This window comes from Babylonia areolata, chromosome 17, assembly GCF_041734735.1.
Source record: "Babylonia areolata isolate BAREFJ2019XMU chromosome 17, ASM4173473v1, whole genome shotgun sequence".
Taxonomy (NCBI): domain Eukaryota; kingdom Metazoa; phylum Mollusca; class Gastropoda; order Neogastropoda; family Buccinidae; genus Babylonia; species Babylonia areolata.
In genome coordinates, this window is record NC_134892.1 from 1,159,868 (window position 1) to 1,181,825 (window position 21,958).

A 21,958-nucleotide genomic window follows, 5' to 3' on the forward strand; every position below is an offset into this window, starting at 1 on the left:
GGTCAGTGTGTTTCCTGTCTGTCCCCTTGTAGTCAGTGTGTTGTCTTGGTCTTTGGGCAGTCCTTGAGGTTGTTACTGTTTTTGCTTTGTTTACCTGTTACTTCATGTCTGCTGCCTTTGTTTGGGGGGGGGGGGGGGGGGGGGGGGTTAGGCCTTGATGGCTGCTGTCTTTGTTTGGGGGGTTAGGCCTTCATGGCTGTTGTCTTTGTTTGGGGGGTTAGGCCTTCATGGCTGCTGTCTTTGTTTGGGGGGTTAGGCCTTCATGGCTGCTGTCTTTGTTTTGGGGGTTAGGCCTTCATGGCTGCTGTCTTTTTTGGGGGGGTTAGGCCTTCATGGCTGCTGTCTTTGTTTGGGGGGTTAGGCCTTCATGGCTGTTGTCTTTGTTTGGGGGGTGGGGGGGTTAGGCCTTCATGGCTGTTGCCTTTGAGGGGTTAGACCTTCATGGCTGCTGTCTTTGGGGGGTTAGGCCTTCATGGCTGTTGTCTTTGTTTTGGGGGTTAGGCCTTCATGGCTGCTGTCTTTGTTTGGGGGGTTAGGCCTTCATGGCTGTTGTCTTTGTTTGGGGGGTGGGGGGGTTAGGCCTTCATGGCTGTTGCCTTTGAGGGGTTAGACCTTCATGGCTGCTGTCTTTGTTTGGGGGGTTAGGCCTTCATGGCTGCTGTCTTTGTTTGGGGGGTTAGGCCTTCATGGCTGCTGTCTTTGTTTGGGGGGTTAGGCCTTCATGGCTGTTGCCTTTGAGGGGTTAGACCTTCATGGCTGCTGTCTTTGTTTGGGGGGTTAGACCTTCATGGCTGCTGTATATTATTCGGAGAGAGGGGCGGGGGTTTGGGGGGTGTTGTTAGGACTGCTTGGCTGTCTTTGTCTTTCGGATGGGGGGTAGGGGTGGTGGTGGTGGTGTCTTTGTGGGGGGTAGGGTGGTATGGGTTTTGTTTGAGTTGTTAATAGCGACTTTGGCTGGAGCAACAAACAGCACTTAATGGGGGGCGTGGGGTGTGGGTGTGGGGGGGAGTATATATGTCTGTGTCTATGTATAACATCTATATGTTTATATCTATATAGGTAGGTAGGTAGGTAGGTATAAACTGCACTTAAGGCCGATAGATAAAAACACATAGATACATAGATAGATAGATAGATACAAATTGCATTTAAATTTAAGGCAGAGAGATAAAAACAATTGCACTTTAGGCAGATAGATATTTAGACAGACAGATACAAGTTGCATTTAAGGCAACAAAATGTCACACTAATGCCCTCTGATACAGTTCTTCAGCCATAGGCTGACAGAAAGTTGGTCAACAAACTTTTTGCCTTTTGCAGCTTTCTCATTGGCTCTAGCGAATCAAAAGTGTGCCACCATGGACCCTAGTTGAATCTTTATTTGATGACGTACAAACTCGAGCCTTTCAAGAACAAACTAAATTGGAATAAGAGCTGAAAACCTGTTTGGGCAATAAGTTGACTCATATGAAAATGGTCATTCAGTCCACCATTAAAAAAAAAAGTTAAATGTTTTATCAGCTTATGGTGACCACTTTGGAATACTGTGATTTTTTTTACTGTTTGATTGCACCTGGATATCAAAGGCTGGGTGTTTTTGTGTTTTTTTAATTATAATGCAATGACCAGTTTGTCTGCTCACCCATCCAGTCTTACACACACACACACACACACACACACACACACACACACACATGCTCACGCTGGTATTGTTCACACACCCAGCCAACCCACCCCCACACACACACACACACACTCAACAACATACACACATGTTCATGCAAGTGTTGTTCCTGACTTTTCCTGACAATTTCGATTTGTGTGTGTGTGTGTGCTTATTTGTTTATTTATTTGTTTGTTTGTTTGTTTTCAACCCCTCAAAATTTTTTTCCACAGATTAAAATGGACACTCGTCTGGGTCAGCTGTCCCGGATGCTGGACACGGACCACTTTGTTCTGGTTGTCCACGATCAGCGTCAGTGTGAGTTTTGAATGGTGTACTGTGCTGTACTGTGCTGTACTGTCCACGATCAGCGTCAGTGTGAGTTTTGAATGGTGTACTGTGCTGTACTGTCCACGATCAGCATCTGTGAGTTTTGAATGGTGTACTGTGCTGTACTGTACTGAGCTGTACTGTCCATGATCAGCATCAGTGTGAGTTTTGAATGGTGTACTGTACTGTGCTGTACTGTCCACGATCGGCGTCAGTGAGTTTTGAATGGTGTACTGTGCTGTACTGTCCACGATCAGCATCAGTGTGAGTTTTGAATGGTGTACTGTACTGTACTGTGCTGTACTGTCCACGATCAGCGTCAGTGTGAGTTTTGAATGGTGTACTGTGTTGTACTGTCCACGATCAGCGTCAGTGTGAGTTTTGAATGGTGTACTGTGCTGTACTGTCCACGATCAGCATCAGTGTGAGTTTTGAATGGTGTACTGTGCTGTACTGTCCACGATCAGCGTCAGTGTGAGTTTTGAATGGTGTACTGTGTTGTACTGTCCACGATCAGCGTCAGTGTGAGTTTTGAATGGTGTACTGTGCTGTACTGTCCACGATCAGCATCAGTGTGAGTTTTGAATGGTGTACTGTACTGTACTGTACTGTGCTGTACTGTCCACGATCAGCGTCAGTGTGAGTTTTGAATGGTGTACTGTGTTGTACTGTCCATGATCAGCGTCAGTGTGAGTTTTGAATGGTGTACTGTACTGTGCTGTACTGTCCACGATAAGCGTCAGTGTGAGTTTTGAATGGTGTACTGTGCTGTGCTGTACTGTGCTGTACTGTCCACGATCAGCGTCAGTGTGAGTTTTGAATGGTGTACTGTGCTGTACTGTACTGTCCATGATCAGCGTCAGTGTGAGTTTTGAATGGTGTACTGTGCTGTACTGTCCACGATCAGCGTCAGTGTGAGTTTTGAATGGTGTACTGTGCTGTACTGTACTGTCCATGATCAGCGTCAGTGTGAGTTTTGAATGGTGTACTGTGCTGTACTGTCCACGATCAGCGTCAGTGTGAGTTTTGAATGGTGTACTGTACTGTACTGTACCGTGCTGTGCTGTAATGTGTTTTGTTGTACTGTGTTGTTTTATGTTGTATCATGTTATGTTCTGTTGTTTTGTATTGTATTGAATTGTGCTTTTATCTTCTGTTGTACTATATTGTATTGTGTTGTATTATGTTGTGTTCTATTGTACTGTGTTGTGTTTTGCTGTGTTGTGTTGTACTGTATTGTGTTGTGTTGTATTATGTTGTGTTCTATTGTACTGTGTTGTGTTTTGCTGTGTTGTGTTGTACTGTATTGTGTTGTGTTGTATTATGTTGTGTTCTATTGTACTGTGTTGTGTTTTGCTGTGTTGTGTTGTTGTACTGTGTTGTGTTGTGTTCTGCTCTGTTGTACTGTAGTTTTCTGTTGTACTGTATTGTGTTGGTTGTGTTGTATGTTATTGTGTTATGTTCTTTTGTATTGTGTTTTGTTGTGTTATGTTATGTTCTGTTGTACTGTATTGTATTGTGTTGTGTTGTATTGTGTTGTGTTCTGTTGTATTGTACTGTAATGTATGTGTCAGGTCAGGGGCATAGCCCTTGCTACTGGTACCATGTAACCCAGTACTAACTGCCACATGTGAAGTCTCCCAACAACGGACCAAGCGGAGGAGAAAACCTTTCCCAACAGCTGTGAAGGTGGAAGAGGATGACCATAGGGCACTGGGAGCTCTTATCCTTGGCTGGAAGTCCTCATAGGAGACGGAACTCCGAAGAAAAAACCTGCACCTGCCGAGGCCATTCTACACGTGGTAGTATCTGTACCTGTGGGACTCTGAGCGTCGGTAGGCGAGAGAGTGGGGAAGGGACGGCACCACAACTCTTCACTAAAAAAAAAAAAAGTCACCTATGCTGGTCAGGCAGCCAGGCTAATGTCGGAATGATGAGCTAGCCCTTCAACACCCAGCTTTCCCAAGCCCTGCGGTGATGGAGAAGTGGTAACGGGGAGAGGCAGAGGATGCTGCTGGCAGTTCCTGGTCACGACTCTGCACGCAGGTGGCTGTGGGGTGATGGTCGTCCGCCGTATACTGGGGCAGATGCGGCGCCCGTATCCTCCCACAGTGTCAAATCAACCCTTTTTAGGGACAGCACTGCTCTCCCCACATGGGGAAGGGGAGATAAAAGGATCCCTAAACAAATAATCAAAACGGTCATACACGTCAAATGTTACATGTCTACAGGTATGTGTGTGTGTGTGCATGACAGAAACCTTATTGAATGACACAGGAAACGAATGATGAGCGCCCAGTGGCAGCTGTCAGTCAGCTCTACCCAGGTAGGCAGCCCGTCGTGTAAATGACTCTGTGTTTGTAAAGTGCTTACAGCTTGTTGTTTTTTTCCCCACAGACACCGGCAGCTCAGCAACAATGGAGAAGAAGCAGATGATCTTCGGCATCGCCACTCGCATCGATCTGCTCAACTTCATCGCATCTCGCAGCTCTCAACAGTGATCAACTGGCTCAGCAGATGAGTTGGGGGGCAGGGGAGGGGGCACAGCTGACTGGAAACTCATGGAAATCCGCAGTGGTCTGCCAGATATTCAAGGATTTTAACTTCATCTTCTTCTTCTTCTTGGTTTATTGTCCACTCACTACCAGGTGATGTAGACATGTGCACATTTATTGGTCTCATGAAAGGGGTGAGAAGGGGGGGGAGATAGACAGAGGAGAGGGGGGAGAGAGAGGAGAGGGGGGGAGAAAGGGGAGGGGGGAGAGAGAGAAAGAGAGAGGAGGGAGAGAGAGAAAGAGGAGAGGGGGGAGAAAGGGGAGGGGGGCGAGAGAGAGAAAGAGAGAGAGGAGGGAGAGAGAGAAAGAGGAGAGGGGGGAGAAAAAGAGGGGGGGGGGAGAGAAAAAAAAGAAAGAAAGCACAACATTGAACATGGCTGGGTTTTTTGGTTTTGTCTCTATTGTTTGGATGAAAATCATGGGGGGGTTTATTTTGAAGGAATTGTTTTGTTGTTTGTCGCTTGTTTTTGTGTTGTTTTTTTGTGTGTGTTGTAGGAAATTGTGTTGACATGTATTGTTTCATGCAGTCTGTTGGTGATCATGACAATGACGGATGAAATACCAGGTGTTAACATTGAACTGACATGTATTGCAGTCTGTTGGTGATCATGACAATGATGGATGAAATACCAGGTGTTAACATTGCACTGACATGTATTGCAGTCTGATGATCATGACAATGACGGATGAAATACCAGGTGTTAACATTGCACTGACATGTATTGCAGTCTGTTGGTGATCATGACAATGACGGATGAAATACCAGGTGTTAACATTGCACTGACATGTATTGCAGTCTGTTGGTGATCATGACAATGACGGATGAAATACCAGGTGTTAACATTGCACTGACATGTAGTGCAGTCTGTTGGTGATCATGGCAATGACGGATGAAATACCAGGTGTTAACATTGCACTGGCATGTATTGCAGTCTGTTGGTGATCATGACAGTGACTGATGAAATACCAGGTGTTAACGTTGCACTGACATGTATTGCAGTCTGTGTTGATCATGACAATGACGGATGAAATACCAGGTGTTAACAAAGAATAGTGATATAAAAAAAAAATTGCCTGTCAGAGGAACAATTTTATGTTACTGAAATGGATTTTTTTTAAAAAAAAAAAGAATGCCTGGTGGATCGCCAGCTTCTACCTGCATAGACATGTAACTGTGCGGCAGTGCTGTCTCAGCAGGACCATCAGTACAGGAGAGGAGGCACATGCTGCCCTGATTATCGGGGCCAGAATTTGATGAAAGTGGATAGTGTCTACCTCCCCGCTCTCTCAGCCAAGAGGGTTTTTAGGACAGTCGGTGTTGGCATGGTTCCCAAAAGCCCACAAGCTACCCCCTAAGGCTGCAGCTCAAAGAGCCAGTGCAATGTTGCCTCCTAGTTTGAGTCATAGTCCTTCACAAAACACTAAGCAGTAAATTGCAGTGGAGAAACCATTGAGCATACAGCTCTCACTTGATATAAGCTTACGTCAGTCTGCGATATAAGCCAAGCGTTGAGCCGTATATAGATATGTGCACGTGTTCCTTTCCTCTGTGCCATTTTTGAGTGTAATTCTCCCCAAAGCTGACTTGTTGAGGGTTTTTTTTGTTGTTTTTTTCTTGTCATCACTGTCTCAGCTATGGTGGTGAGAGTCATGTTGTGATCGTGGTCATGTTCGTGAGGGTGAGGAAGACAACTTTTTAGAAATTTTCATGAATTAATTCTTGTTTTTTCAACACAGATTTGTATGTATTCATTCTTGACTTTTGATCATGAGTTCCATAGCGCCACAGCGCGTCAGACACGTGTGTTTATGATGCAGAATTATGATGTCAAGAGTTAGATGCGTATGATGCAATCATGATGCAGAATTATGATGTCAAGAGTAAGAGGCGTGTGATGCATTCATGATGCAGAATTATTATGTCAAGAGTAAGAGCCATGTGAGCATTCATGATGCAGAATTATGATGTCAAGAGTAAGAGGCATGTGATGCATACATGATGCAGAATTATGATGTCAAGAGTAAGAGGAATGTGATGCATTCATGATGCAGAATTATGATGTCAAGAGTAAGAGGCGTGTGATGCATTCATGATGCAGAATTATGATGTCAAGAGTAAGAGGCGTGTGATGCATTCATGATGCAGAATTATGATGTCAAGAGTAAGAGCCATGTGATGCATTCATGATGCAGAATTATGATGTCAAGAGTAAGAGGCGTGTGATGCATTCATGATGCAGAATTATGATGTCAAGAGTAAGGGCCATGTGATGCATTCATGATGCAGAATTATGATGTCAAGAGTAAGAGCCATGTGATGCATTCATGATGCAGAATTATGATGTCAAGAGTAAGAGGCGTGTGATGCATTCATAATGCAGAATTATGATGTCAAGAGTAAGAGCCATGTGATGCATTCATGATGCAGAATTATGATGTCAAGAGCAAGAGGCGTGTGATGCATTCATGATGCAGAATTATGATGTCAAGAGTAAGAGGCGTGTGATGCATTCATGATGCAGAATTATGTCAAGAGTAAGGGCCGTGTGATGCATTCATGATGCAGAATTATGATGTCAAGAGTAAGAGGCGTGTGATGCATTCATGATGCAGAATTATGATGTCAAGAGTAAGGGCCATGTGATGCATTCATGATGCAGAATTATGATGTCAAGAGTAAGGGCCATGTGATGCATTCATGATGCAGAATTATGATGTCAAGAGTAAGGGCCATGTGATGCATCCTAAATGGGTCAACAGGAAGAAGGGTGGGTTCACTGGTTTGATAGTGTAGGATTAGATAGTGCAGGATTATACTGGTTTGATAGTGTAGGATTAGATAGTGCAGGATTATACTGGTTTGATAGTGTAGGATTAGATAGTGCAGGATTATACTGGTTTGATAGTGTAGGATTAGATAGTGCAGGATTATACTGGTTTGATAGTGCAGGGTTCAAATCAAATCAAATCAAATCAAAAACACTTTATTAATCCACATGGAAATTAAGTTGTGCAATCACAGGCTTTTTGTAAACACTGGCATAAAATCATGCGCAACATAAGAAGAGATTAAAACTAGTCAAATAAGAATTCCCAATAGCTGACGATATACTAACCCCCCCACCCCCCACACACACATACTCATGTTAAGACAATAGGGTATTGCACAACAACATTAACAAATGAAAACATCCAACAAAAAAAGGGTATAAGATTACCAAAAATGACATGCGCGCACGCACGCACACACACCCACACACACATACACACACATGCACACACACACACACACACACACACACACACGTTAAGACCATAAGGTATTGTACAACAATACATAAATAAAAACATCAAGGGAATAAATCGTATATATAAGTAAAATGCACACACACACACACACACTCACACACACACACAACCAACGTATGCATGCACATAACATATGTCACGCCAATAAGATTAGAACATTAACATTAAGATACATGAAATCCAAGTAAAATAAGAAAATATTTAAAAATCACTTCCGATCACACACACACAAAAATGCTTGCTTGCCCGTGCTCACCCGCTCAGTCCCACATGCACGCATAATGTCTGCTCCCATACACTCGTCTGCTGGTGAAGTTCAGGTGTTGCTGTGGCGAGGGGGCTTGGGGGGTGGGAGGGTTCACTTAGTGTATTGGATGTTTTGATTGTGTGCGCGAATGGCTGTAGGAATAAATGAATTAATGTATCGAGATGTTCTTGCGCGTGGAGCTCTAAACCTACCACTTATGTCTGACCTTCTGCTATTAATGTCATCATGTAGTGGGTGTCTTACGTCGGTCAAAATTGTTATTAGTCTGTCAGTCAGTTTTCTATTGTGCATGTCGCTAAAGGTGTCTTGTCTTATACCCACCACCCCACCCGCTTTCCTAATGACTTTTTCCAACCTGTCTTTGTCATGTTTGGTCAGGTTTCCCCCCCAGCACACGGCTCCGTATGTTAAAACACTACAGACAACAGATGTGTAAAACATTTGGAGCATCTGCTTGCATACATTAAAAGATTTCATTTTTCTAAGACAGTACATGTGACTGTTGCTCTTTTTAATGAGTGCAGTTGAGTTTTCATTCCAAGACAGCTTATTGTCGATTATCACACCGAGATATTTGTATGAGTCTACTTGTTCGACCACTTCATTTTTTGTGATGATTTTACTTAAAGTTGATTTCTTTTTTCTGAAGGCGATTACAAGCTCTTTGGTTTTGCCAACATTCAGCTCAAGGAAATTTTCTTCACACCAGTTCACAAACCTGTCAATTTCTCTTCGGTAGTCAGTGTCATCGTCATCAGTAGTAAGTCCTGTCAGTGCGGAGTCATCTGCAAACTTAACGAGGGGACACGAATTGGTCACACTTCTGCATTCAGCCGTATACAAGGTAAAAAGAAAAGGCGAGAGGACTGTACCTTGTGGTGCACCTGTGTTTGTGAAAGAGACAGTAGACATAAAATCATTTAATTTTACAAACTGAGGCCTTTTAGTAAGATAGTCTAAAACCCATAAAATCGTCGGAAAAGCGAGTCCCATGTGCATCAGCTTTTTTGCTAAGAGGTGAGGTTGAATTGTATTAAAAGCACTAGAAAAATCAAAGAACATCAAGCGGACACAGGTATTTGATTTGTCTAGGTGTTCATAGATTTTGTTCAAGACAAACAGTATTGCATCATCCGTACATCTGTTTCTCCTGTATGCAAATTGCAAGGGATCTAAAAATGGTTTGATAGTGCAGGATTATACTGGTTTGATAGTGTAGGATTAGATAGTGCAGGATTATACTGGTTTGATAGTGTAGGATTAGATAGTGCAGGATTATACTGGTTTGATAGTGTAGGGTTAGATAGTGCAGGATTATACTGGTTTGATAGTGTAGGATTAGATAGTGCAGGATTATACTGGTTTGATAGTGTAGGGTTAGATAGTGCAGGAATATACTGGTTTGATAGTGTAGGATTAGATAGTGCAGGATTATACTGGTTTGATAGTGTAGGATTAGATAGTGCAGGATTATACTGGTTTGATAATGTAGGGTTAGATAGTGCAGGATTATACTGGTTTGATAATGTAGGGTTAGATAGTGCAGGATTATACTGGTTTGATAGTGTAGGATTAGATAGTGCAGGATTATACTGGTTTGATAATGTAGGGTTAGATAGTGCAGGATTATACTGGTTTGATAGTGTAGGATTAGATAGTGCAGGATTATACTGGTTTGATAGTGTAGGATTAGATAGTGCAGGATTATACTGGTTTGATAGTGTAGGGTTAGATAGTGCAGGATTATACTGGTTTGATAGTGTAGGGTTAGATAGTGCAGGATTATACTGGTTTGATAGTGTAGGGTTAGATAGTGCAGGATTATACTGGTTTGATAGTGTAGGATTAGATAGTGCAGGATTATACTGGTTTGATAGTGTAGGATTAGATAGTGCAGGAATATACTGGTTTGATAGTGTAGGATTAGATAGTGCAGGAATATACTGGTTTGATAGTGTAGGGTTAGATAGTGCAGGAATATACTGGTTTGATAGTGTAGGGTTAGATAGTGCAGGATTATACTGGTTTGATAGTGTAGGATTAGATAGTGCAGGATTATACTGGTTTGATAGTGTAGGATTAGATAGTGCAGGATTATACTGGTTTGATAGTGTAGGATTAGATAGTGCAGGATTATACTGGTTTGATAGTGTAGGGTTAGATAGTGCAGGATTATACTGGTTTGATAGTGTAGGGTTAGATAGTGCAGGATTATACTGGTTTGATAGTGTAGGGTTAGATAGTGCAGGATTATACTGGTTTGATAGTGTAGGGTTAGATAGTGCAGGATTATACTGGTTTGATAGTGTAGGATTAGATAGTGCAGGATTATACTGGTTTGATAGTGTAGGATTAGATAGTGCAGGATTATACTGGTTTGATAGTGTAGGATTAGATAGTGCAGGATTATACTGGTTTGATAGTGTAGGATTAGATAGTGCAGGAATATACTGGTTTGATAGTGTAGGGTTAGATAGTGCAGGATTATACTGGTTTGATAGTGTAGGGTTAGATAGTGCAGGATTATACTGGTTTGATAGTGTAGGATTAGATAGTGCAGGATTATACTGGTGTTAGCCGTTGTTGCTCAAAGTATGCATGCTTGTTTCATGTTGGCATGTGTTCATTTGTCAACAGGCAGCTTGTGTCACAGTTTTTCTTGATTTTTGGAGAGTACTTGACTGGATTTACTCACTATTGCACAAAGTGTCTGCATGTTCCTTCTCTCTTTTTCTTTTTGCATGTATGTGTGTTTGTGACTTTGTTGGTTGTTGGACTTTTTGTTGTTGTTTTTTGCATTTTTTTTAAACTTAAACATCCCTTGATTGGAGATGGGGGGATTTTTCTTCTTCTACGCTCTTGTTTAGACAGCTGGAGAAATTACAAGACAGCGTAATAAAGTAAAGTATGGGTGGATGTGTGAGATTTTTTATTTGTTCGTTCTCCTGAGTGCAGTGTGGGGTTGGGGGGGTGGGGGGTACAGAGAACAAATTGTCACTCAAACCACTGATTTCTGTTTTGTTGTGTAGTTTAGTTTAGTCACTACCACATAGAATGGAAAGACGTCAAGTTGAATACTGTCAGTACTACATGGAATGGAAAGACGTCAAGTTGAATACTGTCAGTACTACATGGAGTGGAAAGATGTCAAGTTGAATACTGTCAGTATTACATGGAGTGGAAAGACGTCAAGTTGAATACTGTTAGTACTACATAGAATGGAAAGACGTCAAGTTGAATACTGTCAGTACTACATGGAATGGAAAGACGTCAAGTTGAATACTGTCACTACTACATGGAGTGGAAAGATGTCAAGTTGAATACTGTCAGTACTACATAGAATGGAAAGACGTCAAGTTGAATACTGTCAGTACTACATGGAATGGAAAGACGTCAAGTTGAATACTGTCAGTACTACATGGAATGGAAAGACGTCAAGTTGAATACTGTCAGTACTACATGGAGTGGAAAGACGTCAAGTTGAATACTGTCAGTACTACATGGAAAGATGTCAAGTTGAATACTGTCAGTACTACATGGAATGGAAAGACGTCAAGTTGAATACTGTTAGTACTACATGGAGTGGAAAGACGTCAAGTTGAATACTGTCAGTACTACATGGAATGGAAAGACGTCAAGTTGAATACTGTCACTACTACATGGAGTGGAAAGACGTCAAGTTGAATACTGTCACTACTACATGGAATGGAAAGACGTCAAGTTGAATACTGTCACTACTACATGGAATGCAAAGACGTCAAGTTGAATACTGTCACTACTACATGGAGTGGAAAGACGTCAAGTTGAATACTGTCAGTACTACATAGAGTGGAAAGACGTCAAGTTGAATACTGTCAGTACTACATGGAATGGAAAGACGTCAAGTTGAATACTGTCAGTACTACATAGAGTGGAAATACGTCAAGTTGAATACTGTCAGTACTACATGGAGTGGAAAGACGTCAAGTTGAATACTGTCACTACTACATGGAGTGGAAAGACGTCAAGTTGAATACTGTCAGTACTACATGGAGTGGAAAGACGTCAAGTTGAATACTGTCAGTACTACATAGAATGGAAAGACGTCAAGTTGAATACTGTCACTACTACATGGAGTGGAAAGATGTCAAGTTGAATACTGTCACTACTACATGGAATGGAAAGACGTCAAGTTGAATACTGTCAGTACTACATGGAGTGGAAAGACGTCAAGTTGAATACTGTCAGTACTACATGGAATGGAAAGACGTCAAGTTGAATACTGTCAGTACTACATGGAATGGAAAGACGTCAAGTTGAATACTGTCAGTACTACATAGAATGGAAAGACGTCAAGTTGAATACTGTCACTACTACATGGAGTGGAAAGACGTCAAGTTGAATACTGTCAGTACTACATGGAGTGGAAAGACGTCAAGTTGAATACTGTCAGTACTACATGGAGTGGAAAGACGTCAAGTTGAATACTGTCAGTACTACATGGAGTGGAAAGACGTCAAGTTGAATACTGTCAGTACTACATGGAGTGGAAAGACGTCAAGTTGAATACTGTCAGTACTACATGGAGTGGAAAGACGTCAAGTTGAATACTGTCAGTACTACATGGAAAGATGTCAAGTTGAATACTGTCAGTACTACATGGAGTGGAAAGACAAGTTGAATACTGTCAGTACTACATGGAGTGGAAAGACGTCAAGTTGAATACTGTCAGTACTACATGGAGTGGAAAGACGTCAAGTTGAATACTGTCAGTATTACATGGAGTGGAAAGACAAGTTGAATACTGTCAGTACTACATGGAGTGGAAAGACGTCAAGTTGAATACTGTCAGTACTACATGGAATGGAAAGACGTCAAGTTGAATACTGTCACTACTACATGGAGTGGAAAGATGTCAAGTTGAATACTGTCAGTACTACATAGAGTGGAAAGACGTCAAGTTGAATACTGTCAGTACTACATGGAAAGATGTCAAGTTGAATACTGTCACTACTACATGGAGTGGAAAGACGTCAAGTTGAATACTGTCAGTATTACATGGAGTGGAAAGACAAGTTGAATACTGTCAGTACTACATGGAGTGGAAAGACGTCAAGTTGAATACTGTCAGTACTACATGGAATGGAAAGACGTCAAGTTGAATACTGTCACTACTACATGGAGTGGAAAGATGTCAAGTTGAATACTGTCAGTACTACATAGAGTGGAAAGACGTCAAGTTGAATACTGTCAGTACTACATGGAAAGATGTCAAGTTGAATACTGTCACTACTACATGGAGTGGAAAGACGTCAAGTTGAATACTGTCAGTACTACATGGAAAGATGTCAAGTTGAATACTGTCAGTACTACATGGAATGGAAAGACGTCAAGTTGAATACTGTTAGTACTACATGGAGTGGAAAGACGTCAAGTTGAATACTGTCAGTACTACATGGAATGGAAAGACGTCAAGTTGAATACTGTCACTACTACATGGAGTGGAAAGACGTCAAGTTGAATACTGTCAGTATTACATGGAATGGAAAGACGTCAAGTTGAATACTGTCACTACTACATGGAATGCAAAGACGTCAAGTTGAATACTGTCACTACTACATGGAGTGGAAAGACGTCAAGTTGAATACTGTCAGTACTACATGGAGTGGAAAGACGTCAAGTTGAATACTGTCAGTACTACATAGAATGGAAAGACGTCAAGTTGAATACTGTCAGTACTACATGGAGTGGAAAGACGTCGAGTTGAATACTGTCAGTACTACATGGAGTGGAAAGATGTCAAGTTGAATCCTGTCAGTACTACATGGAATGGAAAGACACCAAGTTGAATACTGTCACTACAACATGGAGTGGAAAGACGTCGAGTTGAATACTGTCAGTACAACATAGAATGGAAAGATGTCAAGTTGAATACTGTCAGTACTACATGGAGTGGAAAGACGTCAAGTTGAATACTGTCAGTACTACATGGAGTGGAAAGACGTCAAGTTGAATACTGTCAGTACTACATGGAGTGGAAAGATGTCAAGTTGAATACTGTCAGTACAACATAGAATGGAAAGATGTCAAGTTGAATACTGTCAGTACTACATGGAGTGGAAAGACGTCAAGTTGAATACTGTCACTACTACATAGAATGGAAAGACGTCAAGTTGAATACTGTCACTACAACATAGAATGGAAAGACGTCAAGTTGAATACTGTCACTACTACATGGAATGGAAAGATGTCAAGTTGAATACTGTCAGTACTACATAGAATGGAAAGACGTCAAGTTGAATACTGTCACTACTACATAGAATGGAAAGACGTCAAGTTGAATACTGTCACTATTACATGGAATGGAAAGATGTCAAGTTGAATACTGTCAGTACTACATAGAATGGAAAGACGTCAAGTTGAATACTGTCACTACTACATAGAATGGAAAGACGTCAAGTTGAATACTGTCACTATTACATGGAATGGAAAGATGTCAAGTTGAATACTGTCAGTACTACATAGAATGGAAAGACGTCGAGTTGAATACTGTCAGTACTACATAGAATGGGAAGACGTCAAGTTGAATACTGTCAGTACTACATGGAATGGAAAGACGTCAAGTTGAATACTGTCACTGTGACATAGAATGGAAAGACGGAAGGTTGAATGCCGTCACCACTACAACTTGAACTACAACTTGTACAACAACCACTACAGCCTGTCCTACCACTGCTGATGCTGTTGCCTGTTCTACTACCACCACCATCCAGTTTCCCCCTTCACCTCACCCATTCCCTTCAAAACAACCCTCCCCTGCCTCCCACCCTCCTCTTCCAACTCCTCCCCCCGCCCCTCCCACCCTACCCCCTCACTTGTTCTCCACGGCCCCTTGCCCCCCGCTCCTTCCCCAACCACAACCCGCTCTTGAAAAAAAAAAAAAAAAAGTGTCTCCGTGGAGAGACTGACATCATTCATGACGTGCCGGTCACACCAGCTACCTGTGAGTCATCGGGGAGACAACAGCTGTCTTCTTTTCGCCGCTCCAGAACGGAATTAGACTGCGCGGAAAAGGGGTCTTCTTTGTTTGAGGCGCTCACGATTTCATGTAAATCTTCTAAAACTGCTGCTGGTTCTTTAAATTCTGAAAACAACGCTTTCTCCATACCAACACGAACAGGAGCGTGCGCGCGCGCACACACACACGCACACACACACACAATCACGCGCACACACACACACATACACACGCACACACACACACAATCACGCGCACACATACGCACACACACACACACACACACACACACAATCACGCGCACAAACACACACACACACACAATCACACACATGTTCACAATCACGCACGCGCACACAAATACACTTAATCACGCACGCACACACACACACACACACACACACACAATTCAAACAGTTGCGCCAGCGCGCACCACACACACACATGCTAGTGTGGCAATCTCTATGAAACTACATGATAATAAAACAGGCACTTCTCATTCACACAAAGCGCTTGTTTTCGGACTTGCCTAAGCCTTAGATATCCTGGTAGGAACCTCAGACATAGTTACCTTTCTCAGCATCTGCACGCAATTTAGGGTACAAACTTTCAGTGACATGACACTTGACATACACATCAACCACATTTTGTACGTCAGCATATGCAGCACTCCGACAAATCAACTCCATTCGGCAATTTCTAACCACAGAAACCACAAAGACATTACTTCGTTCTTTTGTTCTATCTAGACTGGATTATGGAAATGCTCTTCTTGCTGGTTGCCCCAAACACTGTGTTGACAAACTTCAAAAAGTTCAAAACTCTGCAACACAACTCAAAGCTAAGAAACGTCAACACGTCACTCCCATACTCGCTTCCCTTCACTGGCTCCCCATTCAAGCACGAATAATGATGATGATGATGATAATAATGATAATAAAAGGACATCAATTTTTGGTACGCCCAGTCTAATGATACAAACCCCTGGGCCTTTACAATAAAAATTCAACGACGCGTGCATACTAAAACCACACAAATACACCCGCACGCACAGTACAAATTCTAGAGTCCTTTGTCACAATTTCTTCACTGATTCTTGTCCTGTCTATCTTTCGGATCTACTTTCTGTGTATTCACTATCCAGACAACTCCGTTCTTCAAATGACAAGCGCACACTGTCCATTGCAAAGATTCGCACAAAGACGTGTGGTGAACGTTCCTTTTTGACTCACTTGTGTAAACAAAGTGAGTCTATGTTTTTAACCCGGTGTTCGGTTGTCTGTGTGTGTGTCTGTGTGTCCGTGGTAAACTTTAACATTGACATTTTCTCTGCAAATACTTTGTCAGTTGACACCAAATTAGGCATAAAAATAGGAAAAATTCAGTTCTTTCCAGTAATCTTGTTTAAAACAATATTGCACTTCTGGGATGGGCACAAAAAAGAAAAAAAAGAAGAAGCCTAATTAATGCAAACTGCATTTACTGCTATATTTATATTTTTTGTATTCTCTAAACTTGGCACTTTGATCTGATATTCTGACCCAACAACAAGAGCAGTTGTTGTTTTATGGGTTTTGTTGTTGTTGTTGTTGGTTTGTTGTTTTTTTCCAATGAAGAAGGCGTGTGAAAGCACAAACAACAACAACAAACAAAAAAAGGGGGGAAAACCCAAACAAACACGTTCTGGTGCTCCATAACCTGCAAGCAACTGAGGCCACCAAAAAAGGAAGAAAAAAAAGAAGGTTGAAACTCGGGCTGTTCTTCCCTCTCTTGATCCTCAACCCTACTTTGGAGTCCACCATGGCCAGCAGGGTCGTGGTCACTGCATGGCGGGGTCAATAAACAAAACGGTCATACACGTAAAATGTTGACTGTTACATGTCTGGGTGTCATTGTATGTGTGCCTGAAATCTGATTGAATGACATTCTTTCCAGTCCAGTGTGACACAGACAACAGACTGCGTTTCCCTGGCAACGCTGTTCGGTTCTGGAGGAATCCCCAAGAAAAAAAGACAGAGAGCGGAATGAAAGAACGTGGACATGGTGATGATATCATTTTAACAAACAGAAAGCCTTTCATTTGAAATGCCTAGCAGTGCTCTGCGGAGCACGGCAGCCCACAGCAGTGAAACGTGTTCAGTCGGTGAGGAAGCAGCGTACACCCACTGACATTCACTGTGACGTTTCCTCACACTCTGTCAGAAAGTGACGTCAATTTACAGCCCAGTACGCCCACGTCCGTTGAAGTCTGGGATAAATTGTGTGTGTGTGTGTGTGTGTGTGCGTGTGTGTGTGTATGCGTGTGCGTGTGTGTGTGTGTGTGTGTTCATAAGAAGTAAGAACGTTAATGAAATCTGTGTTTTCTAGCTTCAGTAAAAGACCATTTACATTGTAATTTAGGAATGAAACTTCAGACTTATTTACATTTTGTACATGAGGTTCTGTACTTTCGGGACCACGACCCTTTATTCCAAAAGATTTGTTTCCCAGATCTGTGGCCCGGCCGACATGCTATGTTTCCCAGATCTGTGGCCAGGCCGACATGCTATGTTTCCCAGATCTGTGGCCCGGCCGACATGCTATGTTTCCCAGATCTGTGGCCCGGCCGACATGCTATGTTTCCCAGATCTGTGGCCCGGCCGACATGCTATGTTTCCCAGATCTGTGGCCAGGCCAACATGCTATGTTTCCCAGATCTGTGGCCAGGCCAACATGCTATGTTTCCCAGATCTGTGGCCAGGCCAACATGCTATGTTTCCCAGATCTGTGGCCAGGCCGACATGCTATGTTTCCCAGATCTGTGGCCAGGCCAACATGCTATGTTTCCCAGATCTGTGGCCAGGCCAACATGCTATGTTTCCCAGATCTGTGGCCAGGCCAACATGCTATGTTTCCCAGATCTGTGGCCAGGTCGACATCCTATTTCTTGGTGCCGGACATTGGGGAATGGGATTTACCAATATTCTTTTCTTTTTCTTTTTTTCTTTTTTTTTAAATCCAAGAAGCATAATTCAGTTCTCCAGATAACTTTGTCTGTGTGATAGCTAAATCATTGACATTGTGTGATAGCTAAATCATGGACACATTGTCTGTGTGATAGCTAAATCATGGACATTGTCTGTGTGATAGCTAAATCATGGACACACTGTGTGATAGCTAAAAAATCATGGACACATTGTCTGTGTGATAGTTAAATCATGGACATTGTGTGATAGCTAAATCATGGACACATTGTCTGTGTGATAGCTAAATCATGGACATTGTCTGTGTGATAGCTAAATCATGGACACACTGTGTGATAGCTAAAAAATCATGGACACACTGTCTGTGTGATAGTTAAATCATGGACATTCTGTGATAGCTAAATCATGGACATTGTGTGATAGCTAAATCATGGACACTGTGTGATAGCTATATCATGGACACATTGTCTGTGTGATAGCTAAATCATGGACACACTGTGTGACAACTACATCATGGACACACTGTCTGTGTGATAGCTAAATCATGGACACTGTGTGATAGCTAAATCATGGACACACTGTCTGTGTGATAGCTAAATTATGGACACTGTCTGTGTGATAGCTAAATTATGGACACTGTCTTTGTGATAGCTAAATCATGGACACTGTGTGATAGCTAAATCATGGACACACTGTCTGTGTGATAGCTAAATCATGGACATTGTGTGATAGCTAAATCATGGACACACTGTCTGTGTGATAGCTAAATCATGGACATTGTGTGATAGCTAAATCATGGACACAATGTCTGTGTGATAGCTAAACTATGGACATTGTGTGATAGCTAAATCATGGACACTGTGTGATAGCTAAATCATGGACATTGTGTGATAGCTAAATCATGGACACACTGTCTGTGTGATAGCTAAATCATGGACACTGTGTGATCGCTAAATCATGGACACACTGTCTGTGTGATAGCTAAATCATGGACACTGTGTGATCGCTAAATCATGGACACACTGTCTGTGTGATAGCTAAATTATGGACATTGTCTGTGTTATAGCTAAATCATGGACACATTGTCTGTGTGATAGCTAAATCATGGACATTGTGTCACAGCTAAATCATGGACATTGTGTGATAGCTAAATCATGGACACTGTCTGTGTGATAGCTAAATCATGGACACTGTGTGATAGCTAAATCATGGACACACTGTCTGTGTGATAGCTAAATCATGGACACTGTGTGATAGCTAAATCATGGACACATTGTCTGTGTGATAGCTAAATCATGGACACACTGTCTGTGTGATAGCTAAATCATGGACATTGTGTGATAGCTAAATCATGGACACATTGTGATAGCTAAATCATTAACTGATTTAAGTCATTCACCTTTGCTGATATCAGACTTAATATTTTTTTCTTTTTTTTTATTCAGCGACCTCATGCGCGTGTACATTCCCCAGCTAGCCTGGTGCGTTCGTGAGTGATGTACGAGTAGAAATAGCTACGTCCACGTGTAGACAAATCAGTGCCCGCATGCACGTGAGTGATGTACGTGTAGAAATAGCTACGTCCACGTGTGGACAAATCAGTGCCCGCATGCACGTGAGTGATGTACGTGTAGAAATAGCTACGTCCACGTGTGGACAAATCAGTGCCCACATGCACGTGAGTGATGTACGTGTAGAAATAGCTACGTCCACGTGTGGACAAATCAGTGCCCGCATGCACGTGAGTGATGTACGTGTAGAAATAGCTACGTCCACGTGTGGGCAAATCAGTGCCCACATGCACGTAAGCACGCGCACATCCATGTCCGAGGTCAGGGCGAACAGAAGAGAGTTGCTGCGGTCCCAAACTTGGTGTTATGTCCTTGAGTTGAAACAGCAACTCCGGACTCTTGTTTGACAGGTTACTTGTCAGTGAGGTGTCGCTTCACTTCGTCAGCTGGTCATCGCAAACATCCCCACATAAGTTCTGAAAGATCAGTTTATCCCCCCCGTGAAGTATGGATGTCGGAAAGACCTGTGTTTACCGACACCGCCATGTGCATGTCCGGGTTTTTCATTGACTGAAGAATGTGTCAAACCTTCGTGCTTTTGGTGGACAGTTTCAGTTTCAGTTTCAGTTTTTTTCCGGGAGGCGTCACTGCGTTCGGACAAATCCATATACGTAACAGCCGCATCTGCTAGGTAGATGCTTGACCAGCAGCATAACGCAACGCGCTTTGTCATGCACTCACACACACACACACACACACACACACACACACACACACACACACACACACACACAGAATCTTCTACAGATTTTTGCCAGAGGACAACACTCTCGTTGCCATGGGTTCTTTATCAGTGCGCCAAGTGCGTGCTGCACACGGGACCTCGGTTTATCGTCACACCCGAATGACTAGACGCTCAGTTTGATTTTCCAGACACACTCGGGAGAACGGGTAGGGGCGGGATTCGATCCCACACCCTCACAGACACTGTGGTGTCGGCAGACGAGCGTCTTAACCGTTCTGCCACCTTCCTCTTTTTGTTGAATAACGTCTTTCTACCATCATGATTAAGTTTTAGACGGGACCCCCACCCCCCTCATCCCCCCACCAGGCCTCCCCCTCCCCCTTTCTCCCCCCTCGCCCTGTGTCCCTCCCTACAGGTGGGTCAGGTGGGCTGGTTTGTGAGAACCCAACGTTTTGCCTGTTTAACTTTTGTTGTTCTTACTTTATTTATTTTATCTTATTCTATTTTATTTATTTTATTGTTTGTTTGTTTTGTTGTTGTTTTGGTTTTTTTGTTTGTTTGTTTTTTTTTGGGGGGGGAGGGGGGTTTCCTCAAGGCCTGACTAAGTGCGTTGGGTTACACTGCTGGTCAGGCATCTGCTTGGCAGATGTGATGTAGCATATATGGATTTGACCGAACGCAGTGACGCCTCCTTGAGCTACTGATACTGATACTGATAACCTGTCAGTAGTACCAAGTTTTGTTTTTTAAGAAGGAAATAAAACCGAATGTGTCAAATCTCTATGAGTATTATGATTATTGTGATGATGATGATGATGGATTCTTCTTTTTGTTCTTCTCACTATTGTTATTAATATTGATATTGGTATCATCATCGTCGTCGTCGTTGTCGTCGCCGTCGTTGTTTTATTATGATTATTATTATTATCATCATCATTGTCATCGTCATCATCGTTATTATACAGCCCCTGTCTTCTGCCAGAGACCAAGCTGAAAGCGCTTCACGAACACAGTCATACATTCTGAACCACAGGCTGGCAGCCTGGGCAGAGCCGACTGACAGATGGCTGTTGGCACTGAGCCATTCGTCATGAGCAAGGCACACACAGACATAGAGTGACACACAGACACAGACACAAAGTGACACACAGACACAGACACACAGACACAGACTGACACACAGACACAGACACACAGACACAGACACAGACTGACACACAGACAGAGACACACAGAATGACACACAGACATAGACACAGAGTGACACACAGACACAGACACACAGAATGACACACAGACATAGACACACAGAGTGACACACAGACATAGACACACAGAGTGACACACAGACACAGACACACAGAGTGACACACAGACACAGACACAGAATGATACACAGACACAGACAGACAGACAAACACACACACACACACACACACAGAGTTTTTTTCTTCCTTTTTTCTTTTATCTGAGTGGATATTTCCTCAGACTTTTTACCAGTGTTGCCGTGAGTTCTTTTACGCGAGCTGAGCCCGGTGCATGCTGCTCAAGGGAACTCAGTTCATCGTCTCTTTCAAATGACAGACCATCATTTATGCACACTTAAGAACACAACAC

At 42.6% G+C, this 21,958-nt stretch overlaps 1 protein-coding gene and 1 long non-coding RNA gene across 6 annotated transcripts in view; both read left to right on the top strand.

Moving 5' to 3' along the window:
• The window catches only part of LOC143291568 (cystathionine beta-synthase-like), a 57,473-nt gene extending 52,786 nt beyond the window's left edge, over positions 1-4,687 (top strand). For all 5 annotated transcript variants that reach the window (XM_076601486.1, XM_076601485.1, XM_076601487.1 and 2 more), the window contains 2 exons: positions 1,897-1,981; positions 4,391-4,687. In XM_076601486.1, the coding sequence (XP_076457601.1) occupies positions 1,897-1,981; positions 4,391-4,494 (189 nt within the window). In that variant the 3' untranslated portion in view covers positions 4,495-4,687. The remainder of the gene's footprint in view (positions 1-1,896; positions 1,982-4,390) is intronic.
• Positions 4,688-4,814: 127 nt separating this feature from the next.
• On the top strand, positions 4,815-5,660 carry LOC143291569 (uncharacterized). Its single transcript, XR_013056545.1, has 2 exons — positions 4,815-5,382; positions 5,586-5,660. It is a non-coding gene; the product is annotated as an uncharacterized LOC143291569 (long non-coding RNA).
• Positions 5,661-21,958: the final 16,298 nt, after the last annotated feature.